This window comes from Marmota monax, unplaced genomic scaffold (assembly GCF_021218885.2).
Source record: "Marmota monax isolate L192 unplaced genomic scaffold, Marmota_monax_Labrador192_F-V1.1 WCK01_AAM20220418_F8-fsc00683, whole genome shotgun sequence".
NCBI lineage: Eukaryota > Metazoa > Chordata > Mammalia > Rodentia > Sciuridae > Marmota > Marmota monax.
In genome coordinates, this window is record NW_026694509.1 from 146,650 (window position 1) to 171,465 (window position 24,816).

The 24,816-nt window shown below is 32.7% G+C and overlaps 1 protein-coding gene across 1 annotated transcript in view; it reads right to left on the bottom strand.

Annotated features, from left to right (window-relative positions):
- Nucleotides 1–24,816, bottom strand: part of LOC124076287 (intermembrane lipid transfer protein VPS13A-like) — a 152,287-nt gene that overhangs the window by 103,494 nt on the left and 23,977 nt on the right. Inside the window, 7 exon segments of the mRNA XM_046420133.2 lie at nucleotides 12,938–13,041; nucleotides 17,463–17,623; nucleotides 18,850–19,105; nucleotides 19,252–19,410; nucleotides 20,868–20,969; nucleotides 21,305–21,661; nucleotides 22,112–22,204. Coding sequence (XP_046276089.2) covers nucleotides 12,938–13,041; nucleotides 17,463–17,623; nucleotides 18,850–19,105; nucleotides 19,252–19,410; nucleotides 20,868–20,969; nucleotides 21,305–21,661; nucleotides 22,112–22,204 — 1,232 coding nt within the window.

Here is a 24,816-nt window from a genome sequence, read left to right on the forward strand (position 1 = left end):
ATCCAAAGAAGTCAAAATTAGCAGGCTACAGTGACACAGCCACATTAATGTTTACAACAGCACAATTAACAATAGCTAAGCTATGCAACCAACCTAGATGCCCATCAACAGATGAATGGATAGAGAAATTGTGGTATACACACACACACACACAGAGTGAGATATTATTCAGCCATAAAGAAGAATTAGTTTATGCCATTTGCTGTTATATGGACAGATCTGGAAACTATAATATTAAGTGAAAGCCAATTCCCAAAAAACCAAAGGTTGATACTTTTCTCTGATATGTGGATGGTAACACATAATAAGGCAAGAAGAAGAGAAGAATAGTTCAGTAGTATACACAAAGGGGAATGAAGAGAAGGGAGGATGTTTAGGAACAGGAAGGACAATAGAATGAATCCGACATAACTTTCCTATGTACACACACTACAGTGAATCTCACCATTGTATACATCCACAAGACTGGAATCCTAATTAGAATAAGATATATTCCATTGTTGATAAATATATCAAATGGATTCTATTGTCCGGTAGAACTAAAAAAAAAACAAGTTTTCTACATATATTTGCAGAAATCTGGGGCACAGATATGGAGGAGTAGGTATAAGAAAATGATGACAGAATCCTGTGATACCAAATGATTAATACTTATATTTGAATATTACATTCTGTATTTACATTTCAACAATACCTTTAGGCATAATAATGCTTTATTTAAAGAAATTTTAAGAAGATGTGTTCATTTATTTAGCAGTACTGGGATTGAACCTAGGGCACTCTAACACAGAGCTACATACATCCTCAGCCTTTTATTTTTATTTATTTATTTATTTGTTTGTTTATTTATTTATTTTTGTCTCTTTTTAAAAATTCTAATTTGTTATATATGACAGCAGAATGCAATACAATTCATATTATACATATACAGCACAAATTTTCATATTTATGGTTGTACACAAATTTTATTCACATCATTCATGTCTTTATACATATACTTAGGGTAATGATGCCCATCTCATTTCACCATCTTTTCTATCCCCACACATTTGCCCTATCTAGAGTTTGTCTAATACTCCCATGCTTGCCCTCCCACCCCAATAGGAATCAGACTCCTTATATCAGAGAAAACATTCAGCATTTGGTTTTTTGGGACTAGCTAACTTCACGTAGCATTATATTCTCCAACTCCATCCATTTACCTGCAAAGGCCATGATTTTATTCCTTTTATTGCTGAGTATATTCCATTGTATATATATGCCACATTTTTTAATCCATTCATCTACTGAAGGGCATGGAATCTAGGTTGGGTCCACAGTTTAGCTGTTGTGAATTGTGCTGCTATAAACATTGATATGGCTGTGTCCCTGCAGTATGCTGTTTTTAAGTCCTTTGGATATAGACCCAGGAGTAGGATAGCTGGGTCAAAGGGTGGTTCCATTTCCAGTTTTCTAAGGATTCTCCAAACTGTGTCCATATTGGCTGCAACATTTTGCAGTCCCACCAGCAATGTATGAGTGTGTCTTTTTCCAAACATCTGCACCAAGATTTACTGTTGTTTATATTCTTTTTTTATATGTGACAGCAAAATGAATTACAATTCTTATTACACATACAGAGCACAATTTTTCATATCACTGGTTGTATACAAAGTATACAAACACCAGTTTGTGTCTTCATACATGTACTTTGGATGATAATGTCCATCACATTTATAACTCAATCAATAAATGGGCCAAGGACCTGGACAGACACTTCTCAAAACATGATATACAATCAATCAACAAATATATAAAGAAATGTTCATCATCACTAGCAATTAGGGAAATGCAAATCAAAACTACTCTAAGATTTCATCTCACTCCAGTCAGAATGGCAGCTATTATGAAGACAAACAACAATAAGTGTTGACCAGGATGTCGGGGGAAAAGGTACACTCATACATTGCTGGTGGGACTGCAAATTGGAGCAGCCAATAAGGGAAGCAGTACGGAGATTTTTTGGAAAATTGGGAATGGAATCACCATTTAAACTAGTATCCCACTCTTTGGTCTATACATACGCAAAGGACTTAAAAACAGCATACTACAGGGACACAACCACATCAATGTTTATAACAGCACAATTCACAATAGCTAAACTGTGGAGCCAACGCAGTTGCCCTTCAATAGATGAATGGGTAAAAATAATGTGACATATATACACAATGGAATATTACTCAGCAATAAAAGAGAATAAAATCATGGCATTTGCCGGTAAATGGATGGAGTTACAAAAGATAATGCTAAGTGAATTTATCCAATCTTAAAAAAACCAAATGCTGAATGTTTTCTCTGATATAAGGAGGCTGATTCATAGTGGGGTAGGGAGAGGAAGCATGGGAGGAATCAGTTAGAAATGATGGTGGAATGTGATGTTTGTATTCTTAATAGATGCCATTCTGACTGGAGTGGGATGAAATCTTAAGAGTACTTTTGATTTGCATTTCTCTAATTGTCAGAAATGTTGAACATTTTTTAATATACTTGTTGATTGATTGCATATCATCTTCTGAGAAGTGCCTGTTCAGTTACTTGGCCCATTTATTGATTGGGTTATTTGGTTTTTGGTGTTTAGCTTTTTGAGTTCTTTATATACCCTACAGATTTAGTGGTCTATCTGATGTGTGAGTGGTAAAAGTTTAGGCTCTCTTTTCACCTCACTGATTGTTTCTTTTGCTTTGAAGTTTGAGTCCATCCCATTTATTGATTCTTCATTTTATTTCTTGCACTATAGGAGTCTTATTAAGGAAGTTGGGGCCTAATCTGACATGATGGAGACTTGGGCCTACTCTTTCTTCTAATAGGCACAGTGTGTCTGGCTTTAATTCCGAGGTCCTTGATCCACTTTGAGTTGAGTTTTGTGCATGGTGAGAGATAGGGGTTTTATTTCATATGAATTTCCAGTTTTCCCAGCACCATTTGTTGAAGAGTCTATCTTTTCTCCAATGTACATTTTTGGTGCCTTTGTCTAATATAAGATAACTGTAATTATGTGGGTTAGCCTCTGTGTCCTCTATTCTGTACCATTGGTCTACAAGTCTATTTTTGGTGCCAATACTATGCTGTTTTTGTTACTGTTACTCTGTAGTATGGTTTAAGGTCTGGTATAGTGATGCCATCTGCTTCACTCTTCTTGCTAAGGATAGCTCTAACTATTCTCGGTCTCTTATTTTTCCAGATGAATTTCATTGACTGCTTTTTCTATTTCTATGAGAAATGCCATTAGGATTTTGATTGTAATTGCATTAAATCTGCATAGTGCTTTTGGTAGTATGGTCATTTGGACAATATTAATTCTGCCTATCTAAGAACGAGGTAGATCTTCCCATCCTCTAAGGTCTTCTTTGATTTCTTTCTTTAGCATTCTGTAGTACTTTTCATTGTATAGATCTTTCACCTCTTTCATTAATTTGATTCCAAAGTATTTTCTTTTTTTTAGAGGCTATTGTAAATGGGGTAGTTTTCCTTGTTTCCCTTTCAGTGGATTTGTCACTGATAAATAGAAATGCCTTTGATTTATAGGTGTTGATTTTATATCCTGCTACTTTATGGAATTCATTTACTAGTTTTAAAATCTTTCTGGTGGAACAATTTGGATATTCTATGTATACAATCATATCATCAGCACATAGTGCTAATTTGAATTCTTTTTTTCCTATCTGCATCCCTTCAATTTCTTTCGTCTAACTGCTCTAGTCAGTGTTTCAAGAACGGTTAGATAGAAGTAGTGAAAGAGGGCATCCCTGTCTTGTTCCAGTTTTTAGAGGGAATGCTTTCAATTTTTCTCCATTTAGAATGATGTTGGCCTGGGGCTTAGCATAGATAGCTTTTACAATGTTGAGGTATGTTCCTATTATCCCTAGTTTTTCTAGTGTTCTGAATATGAAGGAGTGCTATATTTTGTCAAATGCTTTTTCTGCATTTTGAGATGATCATAGGATTCTTATCTTTAAGTCTATTGATGTGATGAATTCCATTTATTGATTTCTGTATGCTGAACCAAACTTGCATCACTGGGATGATCCCAACTTGATCATGGTGCACTATCTTTTTGATATGTTTTTGTATTCAATTTGCCAGAATCTTATTGAGAATTTTTACATCTATGTTCATTAGAGATATTTGTCTGAAGTTTTCTTTCTTTGCTTGCTTTGTAATCAGGGTGATACTGGCTTCATAGAATGAGTTTGGAAGTGGTGACCATTTTTCTATTTCACAAAATAATTTGATGAGTACTGGCATTAGTTCTTCTTTAAATGGCCTGTAGAACTCAGCTGTGTATCCATCTGGTCCTGGGCTTCTCTTGGTTGGTAGGCTTCTGATGACATTTTCTATTTCATTGGTTGAAATTGATCTGTTTAAAGTGTATATATCATCCTGATTCAATTTGTGCAAATCATATGACTCTAGAAATTTGTCAATGCCTTCAATATTTTTATTTTATAGGAGTACAGGTTTTCAAAATAATTTCTAATTATATTCTATATTTCTGTAGTGTCAGATGTAATATTACCTTTTCATCATGTATGTTAGTAATTTGAGTTTTCTTTCTCCCTTTTGTTAGCATGGCTAAGGAGTTGTAAATTTTATTTATTTTTTCAAAGAACCAACTTTTTGTTTTGTCAGTTTTTTCAATTGTTTCATTTGTTTTGATTTCATTGATTTTAGCATTGAGTTTAATTATTTCCTGTCTTCTACTGCTTTGGGTGTTGATTTGTTCTTCTTTCTCTAGGGCTTTAAGATGTAATGTTAGGTTATTTATTTGGTTCCTTTTTCCTTCTTTAAAGGAATAACTCCATACAATGAACTTTCTTCTTAGTATTGCCTTCATATTGTCCCAGAGATTTCAATATGTTGCATCAGTATTCTCATTTACCTCTAAGAATTGTTTAATCTCCTCCTTGATGTTTTTTGCAACCCATTGTTCATTCAATAGCAATATTAGTTAGTCTCCAGGTGTTGGAATAATTTTTATGTTGTCATTGATTTCTAATTTCATTCGATTATGATCTGATAAAATGCAGGGTAGTCTCTTTCATTTTTTTTTTTGTATTTGCTAAGAGTTTCTTTGTGGCGTAACATATGGTCTATTTAGAGAAGGATCCATGTGCTGCTGAGAAGAAAGGTATTCACTTGTTGAAGAATTAAATATTCTATATATATCAATTAAGTAGAAGTTATTGATTTTATTATTGAGTTTTATAGTTTTTGTTCGGCTTTTGATTGGAAGATCTATCCAGTCGCTAAAGAGGTATGTTAAAGTCACCCTAAATTACTCCGTTGTGGTCTATTTGAGTCTCTGAACATGAGAAGAATTTATTAAATGAGCAAAGTTGCTTCATTGTTTGGGGCATATATATGTATAATTGTTATGTCTTCTTGGTGATGGATCCCTTGAGCAGTATGAAATGACCTTCTTTATCCTTTTTGATTAACTTTAGCTTAAAATCTACTTAATTGATATGAGGATGGAAACCCCTCCTTGCTTCCGAAGTCCATGTGACTGGTATGATTTTTCCCAAACTTTCACCTTCAGTTTGTGGATGTCTTTTCCTATGAGTCTCAGGAGGCAGCATATAATTAGGACTTTTTAAAAAATCTAATCTGCTAGCCTATGTCTTTTGATAGATGAGTTTAGGCCATTAACCTTCAGGGTTATTATTGAGACATAATTTGTGTTCCCAGCCATTTTTGTGCTTAATTTAACTTGATTTCTGCTTTCACTATTTTTTCCTTTAGTGTAACACCTCCCTCTGATGATTTTCATTGTTGGTTTTCATTTCCTCTTCATGAAGCATTTTGCTGAGGATGTTCTGTAGTACAGGTTTTCTAGATGTAAATTCTTTTAACTTTTGTTTATAATGGAAGGGTTTTATATTATCATCAAATATAAAGCTTGATTTTTCTGGATACAAGATTCTTGGTTGGCATCTATTTCTTTCAGAGTTTCGTATATGTTGTTCCAGGATCTTCGAGCTTTCAGGGTGTGGGTTGAAAAATCTGTACATATCCTAATTGGTTCCCCCTATATGTAATTGGATTCCTTTCTCTTGTGGCTTTTAATATTCTCTCCTTATTCTATATGTTAGCCATTTTCATTATAGTGTGCCTTGGTGTGGATCTGTTGTGATTTTGGTGACCTGTAAGACTCTTCTATTTGGTTTTCCAATTCATTCTTCATGCTTGGAAAACATTTCATTGAACAGATTGTTCATTCCTTTGGTTTGGAACTCTATACCTTTCTCCATCCCAATAACCCTTAAAGTTGGTCTTTTTATGCTATCCCATATTTCTTGAATGTTCTGCTTATGGTTTCTTACCATTTCCACTGTGTGGTCCACTTTCTTTTCAAGATGAGATTATATATATTTAGTTTTCGGCAGACACAGTATCTTTGTTTGTATGTGGTGCGAACCCGGGCCAGCTCGATACCGATTGAGCCACATCCCCAGACCAAGATGATATATTTTGTCTTCATTGTCTGAGGTCCTGTCTTCCAAGTGGTGATGCTTTCAAATGAATTTTAGTTTGGTTTATTGTTTCTTTCATTTCAAAGATTTCTGTTTGATTTTTATTTTTAGAACTTCTATCTCCCTATTGAAGTCATCTTTTGCTTCCTGTGTTTACGTAACTCTTCCTCAAAATAAGTTTTTACTGCCTGTATTTGCTCTCTTATATCAACCTTTAACTCAGAGAACATTTTATTATGTACATCCTGAACTCCTTCTCTGTAATTTCATCTGCTATGCTGGCCATGGATTCTAATAATGTGTTATCTTGATTTATTTGGGGCACTTTCCTCCTTTGTCTTTTCATGTTGCTTGTGTGTCTTTCCTTCTAGCACTGTGGATCTGAGGCATTTCCGTTTTTACCCTATAAGCTTTTAGTATCCTTGTAGAGTTCCAATCTCTCTCCTTTTGAGGGGAAGGACAATGTTAACAAACCCAATATAAACAAGATATAACCTTAAAACAAACAGTTGCTATTAAAATGTTTACAATTTGTTTACAATGTATAGAAATGGTGAATTCAATTATTATCTATAATATAATCAGCAGGTTTGTAAAAGGGTTTACAGTTTCTGACAGTGGACAAAGAACTGGGGATGAGGTATAGGATGATTTGTTGAGGAGGCAGGAGGTGAGGATATAGAGTTCTTATATCTTAGGAAGTATGGATGAGAAACCTAAAGAAGAATGTCAGTAGCAGGAGAATGGAGAAGAAGTAATTTAGGGTAGACAAGTAAATGGAAAGACAGTAGAGTACACATATACTGAGAAAAATAAAAAATGTTAAAATAGTAAAAATTGGAGGGGATAAAAAGAATATACAAGTCAACTATAATATACTATTCAGATGCCCAGTCCTCAAAATCCTAATTCATGCAAAAATACTTGCTTTCACATAGGCTGGGGATGTGAGGGTGGGAGAATAGGGAAGAAGGAAAAAAAAAAATCTCGAAGGAAGAGGCAAGGGTTGTTTTAGCTAGAGATCAGTATCTTTCCTGGTGGTGTCATCTGTTGTTAGCTGGTATTTACACCCTCAGGATGGTGAAGTTAAGCATGGTATCACTATTCTGGGTTAGTGGCTGCTGGGGAGAAGGGGGATTTAGAAACTGGGCACCTAGCCAGCGGTGTTCCAAACTGGGAGTTGCCCCACTAAAGATGGTGATGAAAGTGACCCAAGATGGAGCCAGCTGCTTTCAGTGATGAGGTGTTGGTCGGCTTGGGAGAGGCAGGTGATAGCGTTGGATATGGACAATATGTTCAGAGAGTGTTCTGTGGCATACAGTGTGTAGTTTCAGCTGTCTTCAGAGCCTGTGTGAAGTTCTCCGGTACAGGCATGCTACAGCACATAGGGGACTATCTCTGTTGCTGCAGAGTCCCAAGATGGAGGCGACCCTGGGAGACCCACATTAGTAGACAGGTGTCCATACGGGAATAGCAGCTGGAGTTCCTGCACGTTGGTAGCTGCTGGGTGTCCTGTGTGGGAGCAGCATCTGGGATTTCTGCTCAGGTGGGTGGCGGAAAGTTCTGTGTGGGTACCCATGCCTATGTTGCCACTCCGGCTCCCAGTAGTCCTGTATGGATGAGTAGTTGGGAGACCTTCTCTGAAGCTGAGGCCTGGAGCCCTGCGCTGGTACAGTGGCTGTGATTCCTGCGCAGGAGCAGGAATATTGCTTGCAGAGAAACATTATTCTCACTACTTAAGTCCCAGGTCACAGAGTGACACAGAATGCTGCCTCCTGCTGGCCCGCCATCTTGGATACCCCCATCTTTTTTATTTTTTAAGCTGTTGAGATAGGAACTGGCTATGTTGCCCAGGCTGACCTTGAATTTGTTATCTCCTACATCATATTCCATAGTTACTGGGATTAGAGGAGTATGCCACCATGGCTGGCTAGGTCTAACAAGTTTAAAAGTTAGCTATATGCTAGAATAAAAACTTAAGAAATATTTTTGTGCATATTTATGAGTATGTATGGTGGTAAGGATCAAATCTAGGGCTTCAAGTGTGCAAGGTGAGTATTCTACCACTGAGCTACACCCTCAGCCCCTACGAATATTATTTATTTATAACACTAATGAGCTATGATTATGAGTAACCTTTATAGATGAACAACTGCAAAAACTATCTCCATCCCTATTTTCCTAAGCTCTTTTCTTAAAATTTTAACTGTTTTGTATTTCTATAATGATTTCTGATGTTAAAAATTTCCCACAATGAACAATGAATCCTCCATGCTTGATTTTCTATATGCCCGTTTTTAGTGACTTTAAACTACTAGTCTTTGAAATATTAGAGTACTTGTACCCCTGACCTACATACATTTTTTATCCAATCAGTTTCAGACAGCCTATTCTATTTGTAGCCTCTTCATAATTTTCATTCTACTTTCCATTATTCCAACACTTAAAGAAAAAAATTAATTTTCTCCTAAAGTCAACATATATATCAAAACATTTTATCAAAATATTCTCTGGGTCTCCATGTAGCAATGAGAGGGCAAAATTTAAAATATACAAACCAAGTAGTAAATGTAATGTTAAAAGGTAACTACTACACTGTAATAGATACTGAAAGAGCAAATGTAAGACTGAGGGAATAATGTAGTGTGGCCAACTCTTTCTAAACAGACTGCAGGGTGTTATGCAGAAGTGAAAAATTTTGCGGGGCACAGTAGAACAAACCTGTAATTTTAGCAGCTTGGGAGTCTGAGGCAGGAATATCATAAGTTCAAAGCCAGCCTTATCAACTTAGCAAGACCCTGTCTTAAAATAAAAAATAAAAAGGGTAGGGATGTGGGTCAGTGGTTAAGTGTCCCTGGATTTAATTACCTTAAAAAAAAAAGAAGAAGAAGTGAAATGTTTCCCAAAAAGAGTTCTGAGAAAAAGACTTGAGTTAGAGAAATATGTGTGGTTAAAGGAAAGTTCAAATAAAGAGTGAAGAAGAGAAAACAGAAGATGATCAATGGTAGGAGACTGTAAATAAGAAAAGGTGGTAGAATGAGTGGTCTAGAAACTGAACAACAAATATTATGTGACAAGAAGGAAGAAAACAGATGATATTAGTAGGTGGATGTAAGATTTATAAAACTGGCAGCAAGAAAAATGAGGGAGTAACTTCTTAAGCGTGAACTTAACTCTTCAAATTCTGTTTTTAAATACATACTATATATTCTAATGAAATTCAGACTATTAATTATAAGTATACAAAGTCCTTACCATTTCATTCCTGTTTATCTTTGTTTATGCAATTATTTCTACTTATGTTGCTGTCCGCATCTAATCTCAACATTACTATATTTTTTCTGTTCTTCATGTACCTTCCCCAGAAGTCAATCAATAATCCTTGGTTTTCAACAGTTCCTAGTAACACTTTCAGTAACTTTCTAAAATCCACTTTTTCCTACCTAATATATTTAGAAAATGTATCAATCTCTTAATGGTAACAACCATGTCCAATTTATTTTGGTATATTACAATGTCTCACCCACAACACAACACTTGATAAATATTTATTAATTAAATTTAAGGATAAGTATAGTCAAATTCTATAGAGAAAAATAGCATTTGTTAATTTAAGCCCTCATCTCATAAATATTTAAGTGCACGTACATCTAATCATTGAACTAATGCAAAATTCTTGCTGATTAGTCAATAATAACTCTAATTAGGGAAGATTAAATTTCATTTAATGAAGTATTATTTAGCCTTGAACAAAAGTACAAAGATATTCTTTTCTCTACTACAGAGTCACAAAATATTTGGCAGATATTCTTAAAAACCAGAATGCCATTAACTGTTTTTTAAAAATTTGTTCTAATGAGTTATACATTACAATAGAATGTATTTTTGACGTATCATACATAAATGGAGTATAATTTTTCATTCTTCTGGTTGTAAATGATGTAGAATTACACTAGTATGTAATCATATATACATATAGGGTAATAATGTCTGATTCCTTCCACAGTACTTCCTGCCCCATACTTCCTCCCCTCCCTTCAATCCCTTCTAATACAAAGTACCTCTATTCTTCCCACCACCACTGTGAATTAGCATCCACATAGTAGAGAAAACATTCAGTCTTTGGTTCTATGGGAATGGCTTATTTTGCTTAGCATGATATTCTCTAGCTCCATCCACTTATCAGCAAATGTCATAATTTCATTCTTCTTTAAGTAATATTCCATTGTGTGTGTGTATGTATATATATATATGTATATGTATGTATGTATGTATGTATATATATATATACATATATATATATATATATATCTCATAATTTCTTTATCCAATCACCTGTTGAAGGGCACCCCTAAGTTGGTTCCATGGTTTGGCTACTATGAATTGAGCTGCTATAAACACTGATGTGGCTACATCACTGTAGTATGCTGATTTTAAGTCCTTTGGGTATATGTTGAGGAGAGGGATAACTAGGTCAAATGGTGGTTCCCTTCCAAGTTTTCTGAGGAATCTCCACACTGCTTTCATAGTGGTTGTACCAATTCACGGCCCCACAAGCAATGTATGAATGTATCTTTTCCCCCACATCCTTGCCAACATTTGTTGCTGCTTGTATGCTTCATGATTTCCATTCTGACTGGAGTGAGATAAAATCTCAGTGTAGTTTTGATTTGCATTTCTCTAATTGCTCAGGGTGTTGAACATTTTTTGTCTATTTGTTGACCGATTGTATTTCTTCTGTGAAGTGTTGGTTCAGCTTCTTAGCCCATTTAGTGATTGTGTTATTTGTTTGTTTTTGGTGTTAAGTTTTTTGAGTTCTTTAATATTCTGGAGACTAATGTTGGTGCATGTAGTAAAGATTTTCTTCCATTCTGTAGGTTCTCTCTTCATGTTGTTGATTGTTTCCTTTGCTGTGAAGAAGCTTTTTAGTCTGATTTCATCCCATTTAAGATTCTTAATTTCACTTCTTGTGCTTCAGGGGTCTTGTTAAGAAAGTCAGTACCTAAGCTGATATGGTGGAGATTTGGACTACTTTTTCTTCTATATTAGGCACAGGGTCTCTGTTCTAGTGCCTACATCCTTGATCCCCTTTAAGTTGATTTTTGTGCAGGGTGAGAGATAGGGGTTTAATTTCATTTTTGCTACATGTGGATTTCTAGTTTTCCCTGCACAATTTGTTGAAGAGGCTATCTTCTCCCCAATGTATGTTTCTGACAACTTTGTCTAGTATAAGATAATTGGATTTATGTGGGTTTGTCTCTGTTTCTTCTATTCTGTACCATTGGTCTAAGTCTCTCTTTTGGTGCCAATGCCTTGCCGTTTTTTTTTTTTTTTTTTATGATGAATGCCATTAACTATTATTAAATATTATTAAACGGTTTAAAAGTTCTTCATAGAAATTTTTAAACATCTTACAAGTTATTTAAAATTTGTCTTTTAACCAACCCAAAAAACTTTCTAGAACATGTCTGATATTGTAAACAACTATTATTGCTGTTATTCTCTCAACAATTCTTTCCCTCAGCACTTCTGAATTAAGTAATAAAAAGCATGTTAGGGTTTGTAGGTCTATCTATGTGAAAATATGTGCCCGGAACTATTAAGACTGCTTTCTAAGCATTTAGAACACCACCTTAAACTTTCAGGCTTGGATCAGAAAGAACAGAACTAGGGGACAGTTAAAAACCGTAGTATCACCTTTTTCCTTCCCTAGCATTTTTAGAGTGTATTCTGAAATGGCATTTAAATAAACTACAATTCTTAATTTTAGAGAAGGATTATTCTCCAAGAGAATCCATTCTCCACAAAAGAGATTATTTTCAATTGTAAATTAAATAGCCCAAATAATATTTATTTGTTACAATGTTAAATCTACAATTATAAGACTAGCATTATTTTGTTAATTTTTTCTTAAAACATTTATATCAAATTTAATCAAAATATTATAAACATTTAACCATTAATGCATTTACATTACTCTATCCCTAAACAATTAACAGAGAAGTGTTTATATTAAAAGATATTTTTTCAAAAGGAATTTCACCAAAATTCTATTATAATAGTTTTGAAAAGTAAATATATAAATATAAAAGTAAATATATAAATCTTGGAACCATCAATCATATTCTTAAACATTTGTAAAACTCATGAATATACATGACTATGGTTAAGGTGATCATTCTGCAACATTGTAATAATTGTATTTACCAGCAAAAACATAAATAATTTTCATGGTACAAATTAATTATACATTAAATAATATTTCTTTTGAAAAGAACCACCTAGGATTCTTGAAACCTAAATAAAATAGATAATCAACAGGATAAATTAGATGAAAATTTAATAAGTTAAAAATAAATATTCACATAGCATCTAAAACTAAAAACTTTATCAAATAGCAACAAAAAAATAAAGAAAAAAATTACCGGTAAGATGCTAATGGTATGTTGAATTCATTTTCAGGTGAAGCAATTCCCAATAAAGTATCTCCTTCATAAACAGAGATTGGAATTGAAAAATGATTTCTAATCTGAGAAAGAAAAATAACTCATCTTTAATATTACTACTATAAGAACCTAAATAATTCTTATATGTCCATATAAAATACAGTAAAACAAAGGTACTATTAGGCAACATTCATCTTGCTCATATAAACTAGAAGAAAACAGAATCATTTATCCTAAAAAATATATGGAAAGGTTCTTAGCATTACAAAAAACAAGAAAGAAAAGAAATGAATTTAAAAATAAAACTTTAAACATCTCAAGAGGTGAAAGATAATAATTTCTTCACCTTGAGATAGGGATTAATTTATTTAGAGATATGTTTTTATTTAGGCAGAAACAGAAGAGGAAAATCCACAGAAAAAAAATATATCAATTTATTATTTATATGACAGAAGTGAAAAATGTGACAGGTTGGAAAATGTTAAAATATAGTTAATAAAGAATCTATAATCAGCATACATACAAAAATCTGTGAAATCATTAAGAAAATTGCAATCAAGAAAAATGCAAACAATATAAGCAAAGTGATTTGCAGAAGAGAAAACTTGAATGACCAATAAACAGATGAAAAAATACTCAACTTTCCTAGAAATCAAGATGATGCAAATTATAATCATTAGGTATGTTTTCATACCATAAGGCTAAAAAATCACAAGCCTTATAATATCAACATCTAAAAAGAATGTGAACAGGAACACCTGCACACTGCTGATATAATACAAATTGATAAAAATTATTCAGAAAATAGTTGGGCAAAGAAATAAATATATACCTATTTAAAGACTTAGCAAGTTTTCTCCTGTCATATATCCAGAGAAATATTTACATATATGCACCAAAAAATAGTCATGTTCTCTACAACACTGACCTTACTGATCTTATTAAGAAACAAAGAAACCACCTCATAAATAGTGCAATAATTAAGAAAACTTTCTTGCTGGTGATGTTAGTGTTAGAATTCTTGCCTACCACGTGAAAAGCCCTGGGTCTGAACCTGGCATCACACACACACACACACACACACAAAAGACAAAACAATTTTCTTAGAATTGATTATTTATGCAACAGAATATATTATCATAGATAAAAATAAACATATATATATATATATATATATCTCATATCATCAAATTGGTATTTTCTATAAGAATAAAAAAAGCAAATACAGACTAAGAAGGAAACAAAATAGATGACTTCAACTTTACTCATTTTTTTTAATTTGAAGAAAAAAATTTAAATGTCAACATTTGTTATATTCCATGCTGTGGACAGAGTGGACTATATATAATAACCTTCTCAAAATCAAAAATACAACTGAAAAATCTTCCTAAGGAAAAGATTTGATATCAAATCAGCAATGTTCACTTCAAATAAGAGACAGTAGGTGTAAGTTTTATAATCACATTTTTTGATTACAAATTTTTGAATAAATTTTTCACTCAACTTGCCACTGATGCAAATGAAACCTACTAAGATCTACATGCTTCCAATAGTGCATATTTGGAATGTGAAGTTAGTTACCAAAGTGTGATTTTGCTTTGTTTACCCAGTCAAATTTAGTGTGGAAAAAGTCGGTTGGAAGCAGAGAATAAACTAGTTTTTCAAAACTTGGAAAGAAGACCAAATATCTGGAAAAAGGAATCATAAAAGCTTTCTGCAGCTCTTCCCATTTTTCTCTTCTGTCCTTGGGGACACAGCATCCAGTCCCTCTTGCCTTTCTGCCTTCCACCATCTGATTCCAGGACTACATCTTATTGCTACATCCTCTCAGCAGAAAGGTACAATCTTAGAATCACAGTGTTGAGCAGTTCTCACAAGACACCCAAGCTGGTGCCTCTTGATCCTGGACTTCCCAAGCCTCCAAAGTGTTAGAAATAAATTTCTGTTCTTTGTTTTTTAAAAAAGTATAAGTTTATCCTAAAGTTTTTCACTATACAGCAGCAGAGTAATAGGAGAGGGACATGAACAACTAAGGTAAAAACATCACACACACACACACACACACACACACACACGCACATAATCAAATCCTGGCTCTATTATTAACTAGTTCTGTGAGCTTGACAAATTCTATTTCTCCTGAATACCAAAAGTAATGAATTCATATATGAGAACATTTAATAATACAGGAAAACATAACAAAGAAACTCTAAATAATTTCCATCCATAAATATCCAGGGCATAATCCCTGGATATTTTGTTTATCTGTATAAATAACATACTCCCCACACACAAACACACAAAAAACAAACCTGTAAGATACAACGAATGTTCAGTTTTATATATGCTCTTTTAAAATCTCTATTCTTGCTTTTGAAAAAGAATGTTTTAACATATGGATACATCAGATAATATATTGTAGCAATCTTTAATTCTATTTTTCTTTTTCTTCCTTTTTCTTTTACTTTTCTCCTTCCTTCTTTCCTGTCTTCCCTCCTTCCTTCCAAATTCTTTTTCATTTGCAATGGCTTTGTGGAGTACTTAACTAATCCCTCACAGATATGCAGCTTGTCTCTTTTATCAGTATTAAAAAATATGAATAGTAATCTCAATTGGTTTGTCTGTATTGAGGGAAGGTAAGTAAATAACAATCAACAAAATGTTTTAAGGACCTAATGATATATTTTAGATAAAGTCTATTTAAGGTCATTGCTCTAAAAATTGACTGTCAATGCAAATTTACACATTAAAATAATGGAATATTATTATTAACACTTTAATGTTACCAAATTCATCAGTTTTGGTGAGACAGATAAATTTCATGAATGAAACAGCTCACTTAAAAGTAACAGAAAAGGCTGAAGGTAGAGTTCAGGTGTAGATCGTAAAACATTTGCCCAGCATATGCAAGATCCTGGGTTTGGTTCCTAATACCACCAAAAAAGTAGTAGATAACAAATCAATTGAAACCATAGTTTAAAACTTTCCCACAAGACACACAAAACATTAAAATTCTAGACAAAGATTCTCTGTGAACATAAATTCAAAAATTTTAATCACAATTTTAGAAAACAGTCCAATAATATACTTCATGATCAAATGAGATTTATCCTAGGAATGCAGAGTTGATGAAACATTTTTAAATAAATTTAATCTATCATCTCAACAAAATTTTTAAGATCTTCTCAATAAGCTCAGGAAAAAAGGCAAAAAATAAAATTGGAAATGATGAAGTAAAAATGTCTTTATTTGCAGAAATTATAATTGTCTAAATCTACACAACTGTTTAAATCTACTAGAATACATGAGTCCAGTAAGGTTGTACAATCTGAGTTAATAGAAAAATAATGTATTTCTAAATGCTAGTAATAGATAACTGAAAATTTAAATTTTAAAAAAAGTCAATTTTATCACATTTTGACAAAAATAAATAACCTGACTAAAATTTAAAGAGAAATAGAAAGAACTTACAATATCCAAAGAACTTCAGAAAAGAACAAAGAGGGACAATTTTTACTACCTGATTTCAAGACTTAGTAATCAAGATGATGTGGTACCAGCATAAAGACAAACAGATTAATGAAAAAGAATACAAAGTTTAGAAATAAACCATCTTATTATGGCCAAATAACTTTTGGCAAGTATCAAGAAAATTTGTTGGGAAAAATATAATCTGAGTTGGAGCAACTGGAAAGTCATTTGGAAAGACTGATCCTCAATCTTTACCTTGCAATGTATACAAAGAATCACTAGAGAGGCTGGGGTTGTAGCTCAGTGCGAAAGCCTTTGCCTAGCATGTGTGAGGCACTGGGTTCAATTATCAGCACCATATAAAAATACATAAATAAAATAAAGTTAATGTGTCCATTCACAACTAAAAAAATATTTTTAAAAAAATCACTCAAAATGGATATATGGGATCTCCATATAATGGATTACTTCTCTGCAACTACATGTAACAACACTATTCACAGAAGTTGATACATATAAAATTTTGTTGAGTGAAAGAAGTTAAATTCTACTCTGTATTCCATTTATATAAAATTCAAGACTATATAATAATGCATATTGAGAACAGATTAGTGGATACGTAGGAATGGGGAAGTTGGGAAAAGGGGAAGTTTTTTTGGTAATAAATATGTTTATTACCTTGACTATGATCAAGTTTCATAAGTGTTTTTATACCAAAACTCAATTTAAAATATATGCAGTTTATTGCCAATACCTTGATAAAGCTATATAATTTTTTCTAATTGAAAAGAAAGGATATATATATATATATTATAAAAACCTAAAGAAAATACTGATGATTTTTCTTACATAATATCTTATAAAGCCATTCTATAAAAGAATTTTAAGATATATACTGAACAAATTCTTCTAGTAGTGTGGCTACTGATGAAATATTCTCTTTGATATTAACCTACTTCTATTATAGTTTGTATCCATTTAGTAATAATAAGTAAGCATAAAGAATCTCCCCTCCAAATCAATCATTTCATACCTGCACTGGTGAGCAAACTGTTATCTTCTTACTTCCTTCTAATGCATCAATTTGACAAACAATAGATCTTTCAACTCCAGATTCTCTGTGTCTTACAGTGTACAGACATCGTCCTACTTTTGTTAAAGGAATCTTATCAGCAGTCGAGTGGTTAACAGCAGCTAAATTAAATACAGATATTTGAAAGTTTTTACTGTAATTTACTATATATTAATTTTACGTATGGTAAATACCAAAATATCAGATGATGGTCTTAAAATTTTATTTTTTGCTGTTTTGTGATATGGAGATTGAACCCAAGGGTACTCTACTACTGAGCCACATCCTATTTCTTTTTTATTTTTATTTATTTTTAAATTTGAGATAGGGTCTAAGTTGCCCAAGTTGGCCTCCTGAGTAGCTGGTATTTTAGGTATGTATCACTAGGCCCAGTTTAAACCTTTTAAAAATATCTAAGCAATGATAATTATTATTATAAAATTCAAGAATAGTGATCTCTGAGTTGCTATCACTAATACCTTGAGACAGACATTGGAAAATACTAATGGAACTGAAATTTTTTAGTTTTCATTTATTTCAACTACTTCTGTAACTTTTTAGCTATATGATTAAACAAAATTTTGTATATACTTACCTAATATATACATGTTGTATTGAGTTGTGAAGTTACTTATTTATATAAATTTCACTCACTTTATTCCCAATCATAGAAATGTTAGTGCAAAAACAAACAGAGCTAAAACTGATCAATCCACTGACAATGCTCTGAAACACCCATTATGCATTATTTCTTAACTAGAAGAATGAGCAATATTTTTGTAGTCTGCTCCCTGTCCCCCAAATTGAATTACCTTTTTCAAATGATGCCCTCTCCTCCATAGCTACATAAATATCAGAGTATCAGAAAGTGGTAAGGGTAAAGATTTGGAACTGTTTTTCATAATGACTAGGTAGTATGATAATTTAAGAATTTTGTATGAATTCAAACTCTCTGAATTCACTAAGCTACAAAACTGGTAGAATATCTAATACTTTATACCACATATGACTAAAACAGTCACCAAATGCCTATGGTTTATAAAAACTGGAAGAGATACAACATTTTTTCCTCCCCAAAATAAAGCAGTTAACTAGCCTGCTCTAAATAAATGGAGAACATAAATAAAGTAGATTTGAACAACACATATTTAGTGATGCAAAGTGCTGCAAAGGCAAAAAAAAAAAAAAAAGCCTCAATCTATTAAAAATCCACCACCACCATCCCAACAACACACACACCTACATATATACCATATAGCCTATACACATACACCCTATACACATACACACTACAAATAGGTAAAATGTAATTTTGAATAAAACGTCAAGAAGGAAATTTATCACTTACTAAGAAGAATGAAGAAGAGTTTGCTGCTTAGGCTGGTCATTGCATTAAAATGGTCATTGTCCTTAGTTCGGACATAATCCATACTTAAACTTTGCATATTTTTTAATGTATATGACTTTGCCAGAGGAACATTGAGTACATTAAAAGAATCACTTGGTGAAACAGAGATCGTAAGTCCAAGACAATTTAAAATCATAAATGGTGCTAGATCCCTTACAAAGACAGGTGCAGATCCAGTAGCAGCTTCGGTAAATGCCTAATGAGGAACAGTTTTCTTAAATGAAAATGTGAAGAACTAAATGATAAGCAGAATATATGACAATTAAATTAACAATAAATGTACTCAAAAAAGGGGTCAACTCAGTCCATTATATCAACATTAAAAGTTTCAAATTTTCTTACCTTAACTAAATTACTTAACATTACAAGGCCACATTTGGATAATGTAATGTTTAACTGATCTTTTGAATAGAAACTGATGACAGTTTTATATTCTGGCACTTTGTAGTTTTCTTCTTCAGAATCTGACTCAACAATAGCTTGTTTTGCTTTCTTTTTCATCTAAAATGATAAATTGTGACATATAAAAAAGAATTCACTTCTAGGAACACAACATATTTCATTCTACAAAGTAAAAACAAACTTGAGACAAATCCAATAATATTGTTATTACAAAGGGCAATAAATTCATTCATTCCTAAATTTACTTGGACATGCCATCATTATGAATCAAGAACATTTACCCTGTTTTAGGATTCAAAGACCTACTTGCCATGCATATTCTGACCTAAAAATTACCAAAGGAATTCACTTATCTAAATCCTTCATCTAAAAATATCTCGAAAATTAAATCAAGTGATATAATACATTAACCTGGGCATGCCAGGCTAGCCATTTCTGTTGTTACTTTAAGTGGCTTTATAGCCCCTAAAAATTTGTTTGTAGTTTGACTAGTCACTATTAGGCAGCAAACATGCTGGTAATACTAAAATCTCTGCTTCAGAAGCACTATTTGTCCATCTAAAAGCCCTGATTATCATGATTACATAAATTTACAATATCTTTTAAGCAAAAAATACACATTTTTCTCTATAAAGTTTTTATGGATAGAAAGATAGATAAATTTGTTAGAAAAATATTCCCTCCAGAAAGTAAAAGAAACCTGGAATAGACCACAACCTAAAAGAACACATAATATAGCGAAGAATGGGGACTGCAGCTAAATTTGCATCCATCTATTCTACTTTATAGCTATTATTACTTTATGGAAGTCCATTAACCTCTCTGGTCTTAGTCCAGTTACAAATGTTGATAAAAACTGCATCATTTTCAGTGGTGGTGGTGGGGGTGCATTGTGGGGATTAAAGCAAATATACTTTATTCAGAACAATGCCTTATACATCAGTAATGTTAATTATTTGTATTAGAAGGACAGGTAGCACTGGCTTTGGATTTGAAAATCACACTCAGAGGTCAAATAGGGAAGAATGTGCGCAAAGTTGACAATGAGAAAACTTCAACTTTGCTATGATTAAAATTAAAGTGTCTAATGTGGTGTAGACATCAATTTTTGAAAACTTTTTTTTTAATATATCTCGGGTTATATATAAAGTATGTTGACACCAATTCGTGTCTTCATACATGTACTTTGGATAATGATGTCCATCATATGCTACCATCTTTGCTAACCCCCTGCCCCCTCCCTTCCCCTTCTACCCCTCTGCCCTATCTAGACTTCATCTTCTTTTCAGACTTCAAATATACTTTGATGGGGGATGGTAATACAAAGTCAAGCATGTAGAGTGGCAAAGAGTATATGGAAAATCTCTGTATCTTCTCAATTTTGCCATGAATATAAATGGCTCAAATAAAGTCATTAAACACACACTTCATAAATATAAACACACATTATACATATATATATATATATATATATATATACACATGTTATATACAAATATATACATAAATATTTATATACATATATTTTATATACATAAATATATACATAAATTTACCTTGATTCCAAGATTCCATGGTCTAAAGTCTTCAGTCTGATCAATTTCTAATGGTTCAAGCAAAGGCTCCCATACACCAAATATTTCATTATAATAATGAACCTAAAGAAAGAATTTTTAATCTTTTTTAAATGAATTGAAGCATCTTGATATTTTTAAAAATGATCTTCCACAATAGTTCCTGTAAACATGACTCTGGCCATGCTATTTCTTCTGCATGAAAAACACGCTGCATGTCATTCAGGAGCTTCCTACAATATAATCCCTCCCTCAGCACCCTCCTCGATTGGCTAACAAATAATGGTCCAGATTTGCCCTTCACAATTTACTTGAGATAAAATCCTCTCTAAAGGCATAAATATCTACATATAATACCTAAAATATTTTATACATAGTACTATTTGTTATAAAAACTACAAAAATAAATATATGCTTACTTCTAGCTCAAGCGGACAGTGGAGATTTATTAGACTACTCCAGTTTTTGCCTTCCCCTGAAAAACATGACTTTGCCAAAAGCATAGGCACTGTTCTATGACCAATTCCAGCCTCAAGAACCAGAAAAATAGAATCAATGTTCAATTTCATCATCTCTCCTTTGGGTACCAATTCAACTGAGGGAGATATTTTTTCAGTTTCATTTGACCCTTCAAGAAACCACATTTTTAAATTCTTTGTATCCTTCTTTTCCCATAAATGTGCTGAAGAAGAAGCCGTCTCTTTTAGGGTGGTTTCTTTAGTTGTATAAAGTGCTGAAGTTATAGTAATCATGGTATTTATGATAACTGGTGAAACCTAAATGGAAAAACAAAATTTCAAAATACATTAAATATATTTGCTAAATAATCATAAGCAATTAATATTAAACATTTATTAACACAAAATAGGAGATATAATTTGTGGCTTACATTAATTTTTACATTACTACAACTAACTTCAATCTGATAAGTATTTACATGAATCTTGTAAATATTGAACTATCAAGTATAATTTCAACTATATGTACTATAACGATAGTAGATATTAATAAAAGCTATCGAATGTCAGTAATAAAACATAGAATAACATACATTATAAAAATCTATGCTAAAAATTTTACAATGTTTCATAAAACTTATCAAAAACTAATTTTTTTCCTTATTTAATGATTTAAAAACTTGCTATAATAATTGCTTGTTTCTATGTTTTACTACTTTAAAAAAAAAAAGTGTACTAAAAGATTTGAGTGATTATATTTTAACCCACCTTTAGTGTAAGGGATTTTACTGAAATATCAATCACTTGTGGATCTGTACCTGTCTGAGTAGACTGAAAAAACAAGTCACAGGGCTGCAAAACCTATGAGAAAAAAAATTATTACCACTAAATTAACATTCAAATATTAAAACATTTCTATTTCAAGACCTTTATACTAATAAAGCTATGTTAAGTAAAAAGTAACTAACTGTAAACAACCAACTGATTCAACACTTCTTAATCGCTAATCATTCTTTATAATAAAGTATTAATAATTGCATTTGCAATAATGTTAATGTAACACATTAAATAGAAATGTTATTCCCCCGGTTCTGGCATTTATTTAATGAGGAATTGAGTTCTAGAAACCTCATACTCAACATCTATAACATGAGGATAATAATACCTATCTCAAGAACTAAGAATCAAAATATTTAACAATTGGTTGGGCATTAACCTCAAAAAGTCAGAATAGGGGCTGGGGCTGCAGATCAGTGGTAACAGTGCTTGCCTAGCATGTGGGAGGCACTGGGTTTGATCCTTAGCACCGCATAAAACTGAACAAATAAATAAAATAAAGATATAAAAAATCAGAATACCCATTTGATCAAAATGTCAGTCAATATATGTACTACTGAGTATCAAATGATTAGCAGCCATTTTTATCTCATTCCATTGTTGACATAAATTAATGAGACAGTACATTTGATCATAAATCTTATAACTGTCATCCTATAAGGTGGCTCTGAACATGTGGCCAATAAAATATAGAGGTTATATTCTTAAAGTCACTGCAGCTTCCATCACTAATGATATTTTTATCCTTCTCTTTGGTCACCCACTTTGGCAGAAAATATATCACAAGCAGTCCTTTGGATTCTTGCCAAGCAAAGCTTCAGAAAACTGATTCCCCAGCTGACAGCTTCATTGCAATCTTATGAGGAATCTTAAGTCTGTATCACCGAGCTAAGAGAAGACTCCTAGATTCTTGACTCTTGGCATCTTCATTTTATAGTCCCCTAGACAGGATACTAAATTTTTCCTATTTTTATACGAAATTCCAAGGGAATTCAGTTCCACATGCTCATCAGTATAGGAATCCCAACCTACTTCACTGTTTTGGCAAAGTAGAATATATCCCAATTCTTCTCATTTTATTTTCTTCTGAGGGTTCAACAATCATCTAAAGGGCTTTATCTGAGAAGAGATGTGTCAGACCGAAATGTTCATATAATAGCAAGCAAAACATTTGGAGCAATGTGGCTGATATTATCAGGAAGACACATATTCCTGGGAAAGATAATTTCACTCCAAGAGAAGACTCCTCGTTCAAGGGCATGGTATTGGCGTCAGCTCAGTTCTGGTAATGACCTTTTTTGCTCACAGGGTCTAGAAGTGGCACATGGCGTCACATGGCAAAAGACAAAAAGCACACATGCCTGTCTCAACACTTCTTTAATATTCTTAAATATATGAAAAATCTAAAGAACTTACACTATGTGTTTTACTTCACTAAAATCACTAAAATAAAATCTTATCACAGTATTAATCCACTGTACAACTAAAATGAAAAAAGTTCATCTACATAAGGAAAAGCTATAAAAGGCAAGGCAAATTGAAAATTTACCAATACATTAGGCATACTAATTAATTCTGTAATATAATTAAAAACAAATTGAATTTTCCCTAACTGTGGTAAGCAGAGTTCTGTCCTCTGGCCTGTCGAATAACTTATGTCTCTCCCAAATGCAAAATATATTTACCCTTTCCTAACATTTATGTTTTTCATCATATATCTGACTTGTATGTCTCACTGATTCAAAATTTCATCTATTTTTTATCAACATAAAGTTTAAAATGTAAATCATAACCAGCTGCATATGAAGTTCCTGGATATAATCCTTTAAATATAGTTTTTGAGACACAATTTCGCTCCTTCTAAAACTTGAGGTGAGTTACCAGCACCCACCATTCCCAACACTTGATGGTGGCATACACTAGGACAACAGTTTACATATATTCCAGTTCAAATGGGGAAAAAGAATGAAAAAAGAAGCCAACAGAATCCAAAACAATTCTGAAATCTAGCCAGGCAAATGAGTTTCTTGATTCAGTTTTCAAACCTGGGAATAATTCTCTCTCAGCTCCTCTCTCTAAATCTTCCTTCCTTCTTTATAAAAGATAGGGCAAATCTGCACCTTTAAAGTTTTATCATTCTTCCCCTCAATGGTAGAATTTTGGGGGTTCAAGAGTCTCTATTCATTTGATACTCAGTCCTTGTCAGTCTAAATATAATAGTGTTTCAGGCAAAATAATTTTCTTAGGAAGTCTGCAAGTCTTTTGTGGATTTCATGAGAATTCATTCCATTACACAAAAGCCACATCCAAATATCTCTTTTTTAAGAAAACCTGGTCTCCTCATGAGAAGACTAATGAGTAACACCCTTGTGCTTAATAGAGGCCTTCTGGATTAAGATACCAAACAAATCCTAATCTTGTGAAGGGGACCTTTAAGTGACTGAACATTTATCTTTCTTAGGTGTTAGCAAAACATTATATAATCACACAATCTTTTCTCCAGATTATCCTCTAGACACCCAGTTCTGCTTTCTAGAAGCTTTTGCCATTTGGAAAGGCTGAGAATTATCAAAATCATTAAATTCTGGTTCTTTTTAACATTTTTCCGCAATTTATTTCTGTCTTCCAGTATTTTA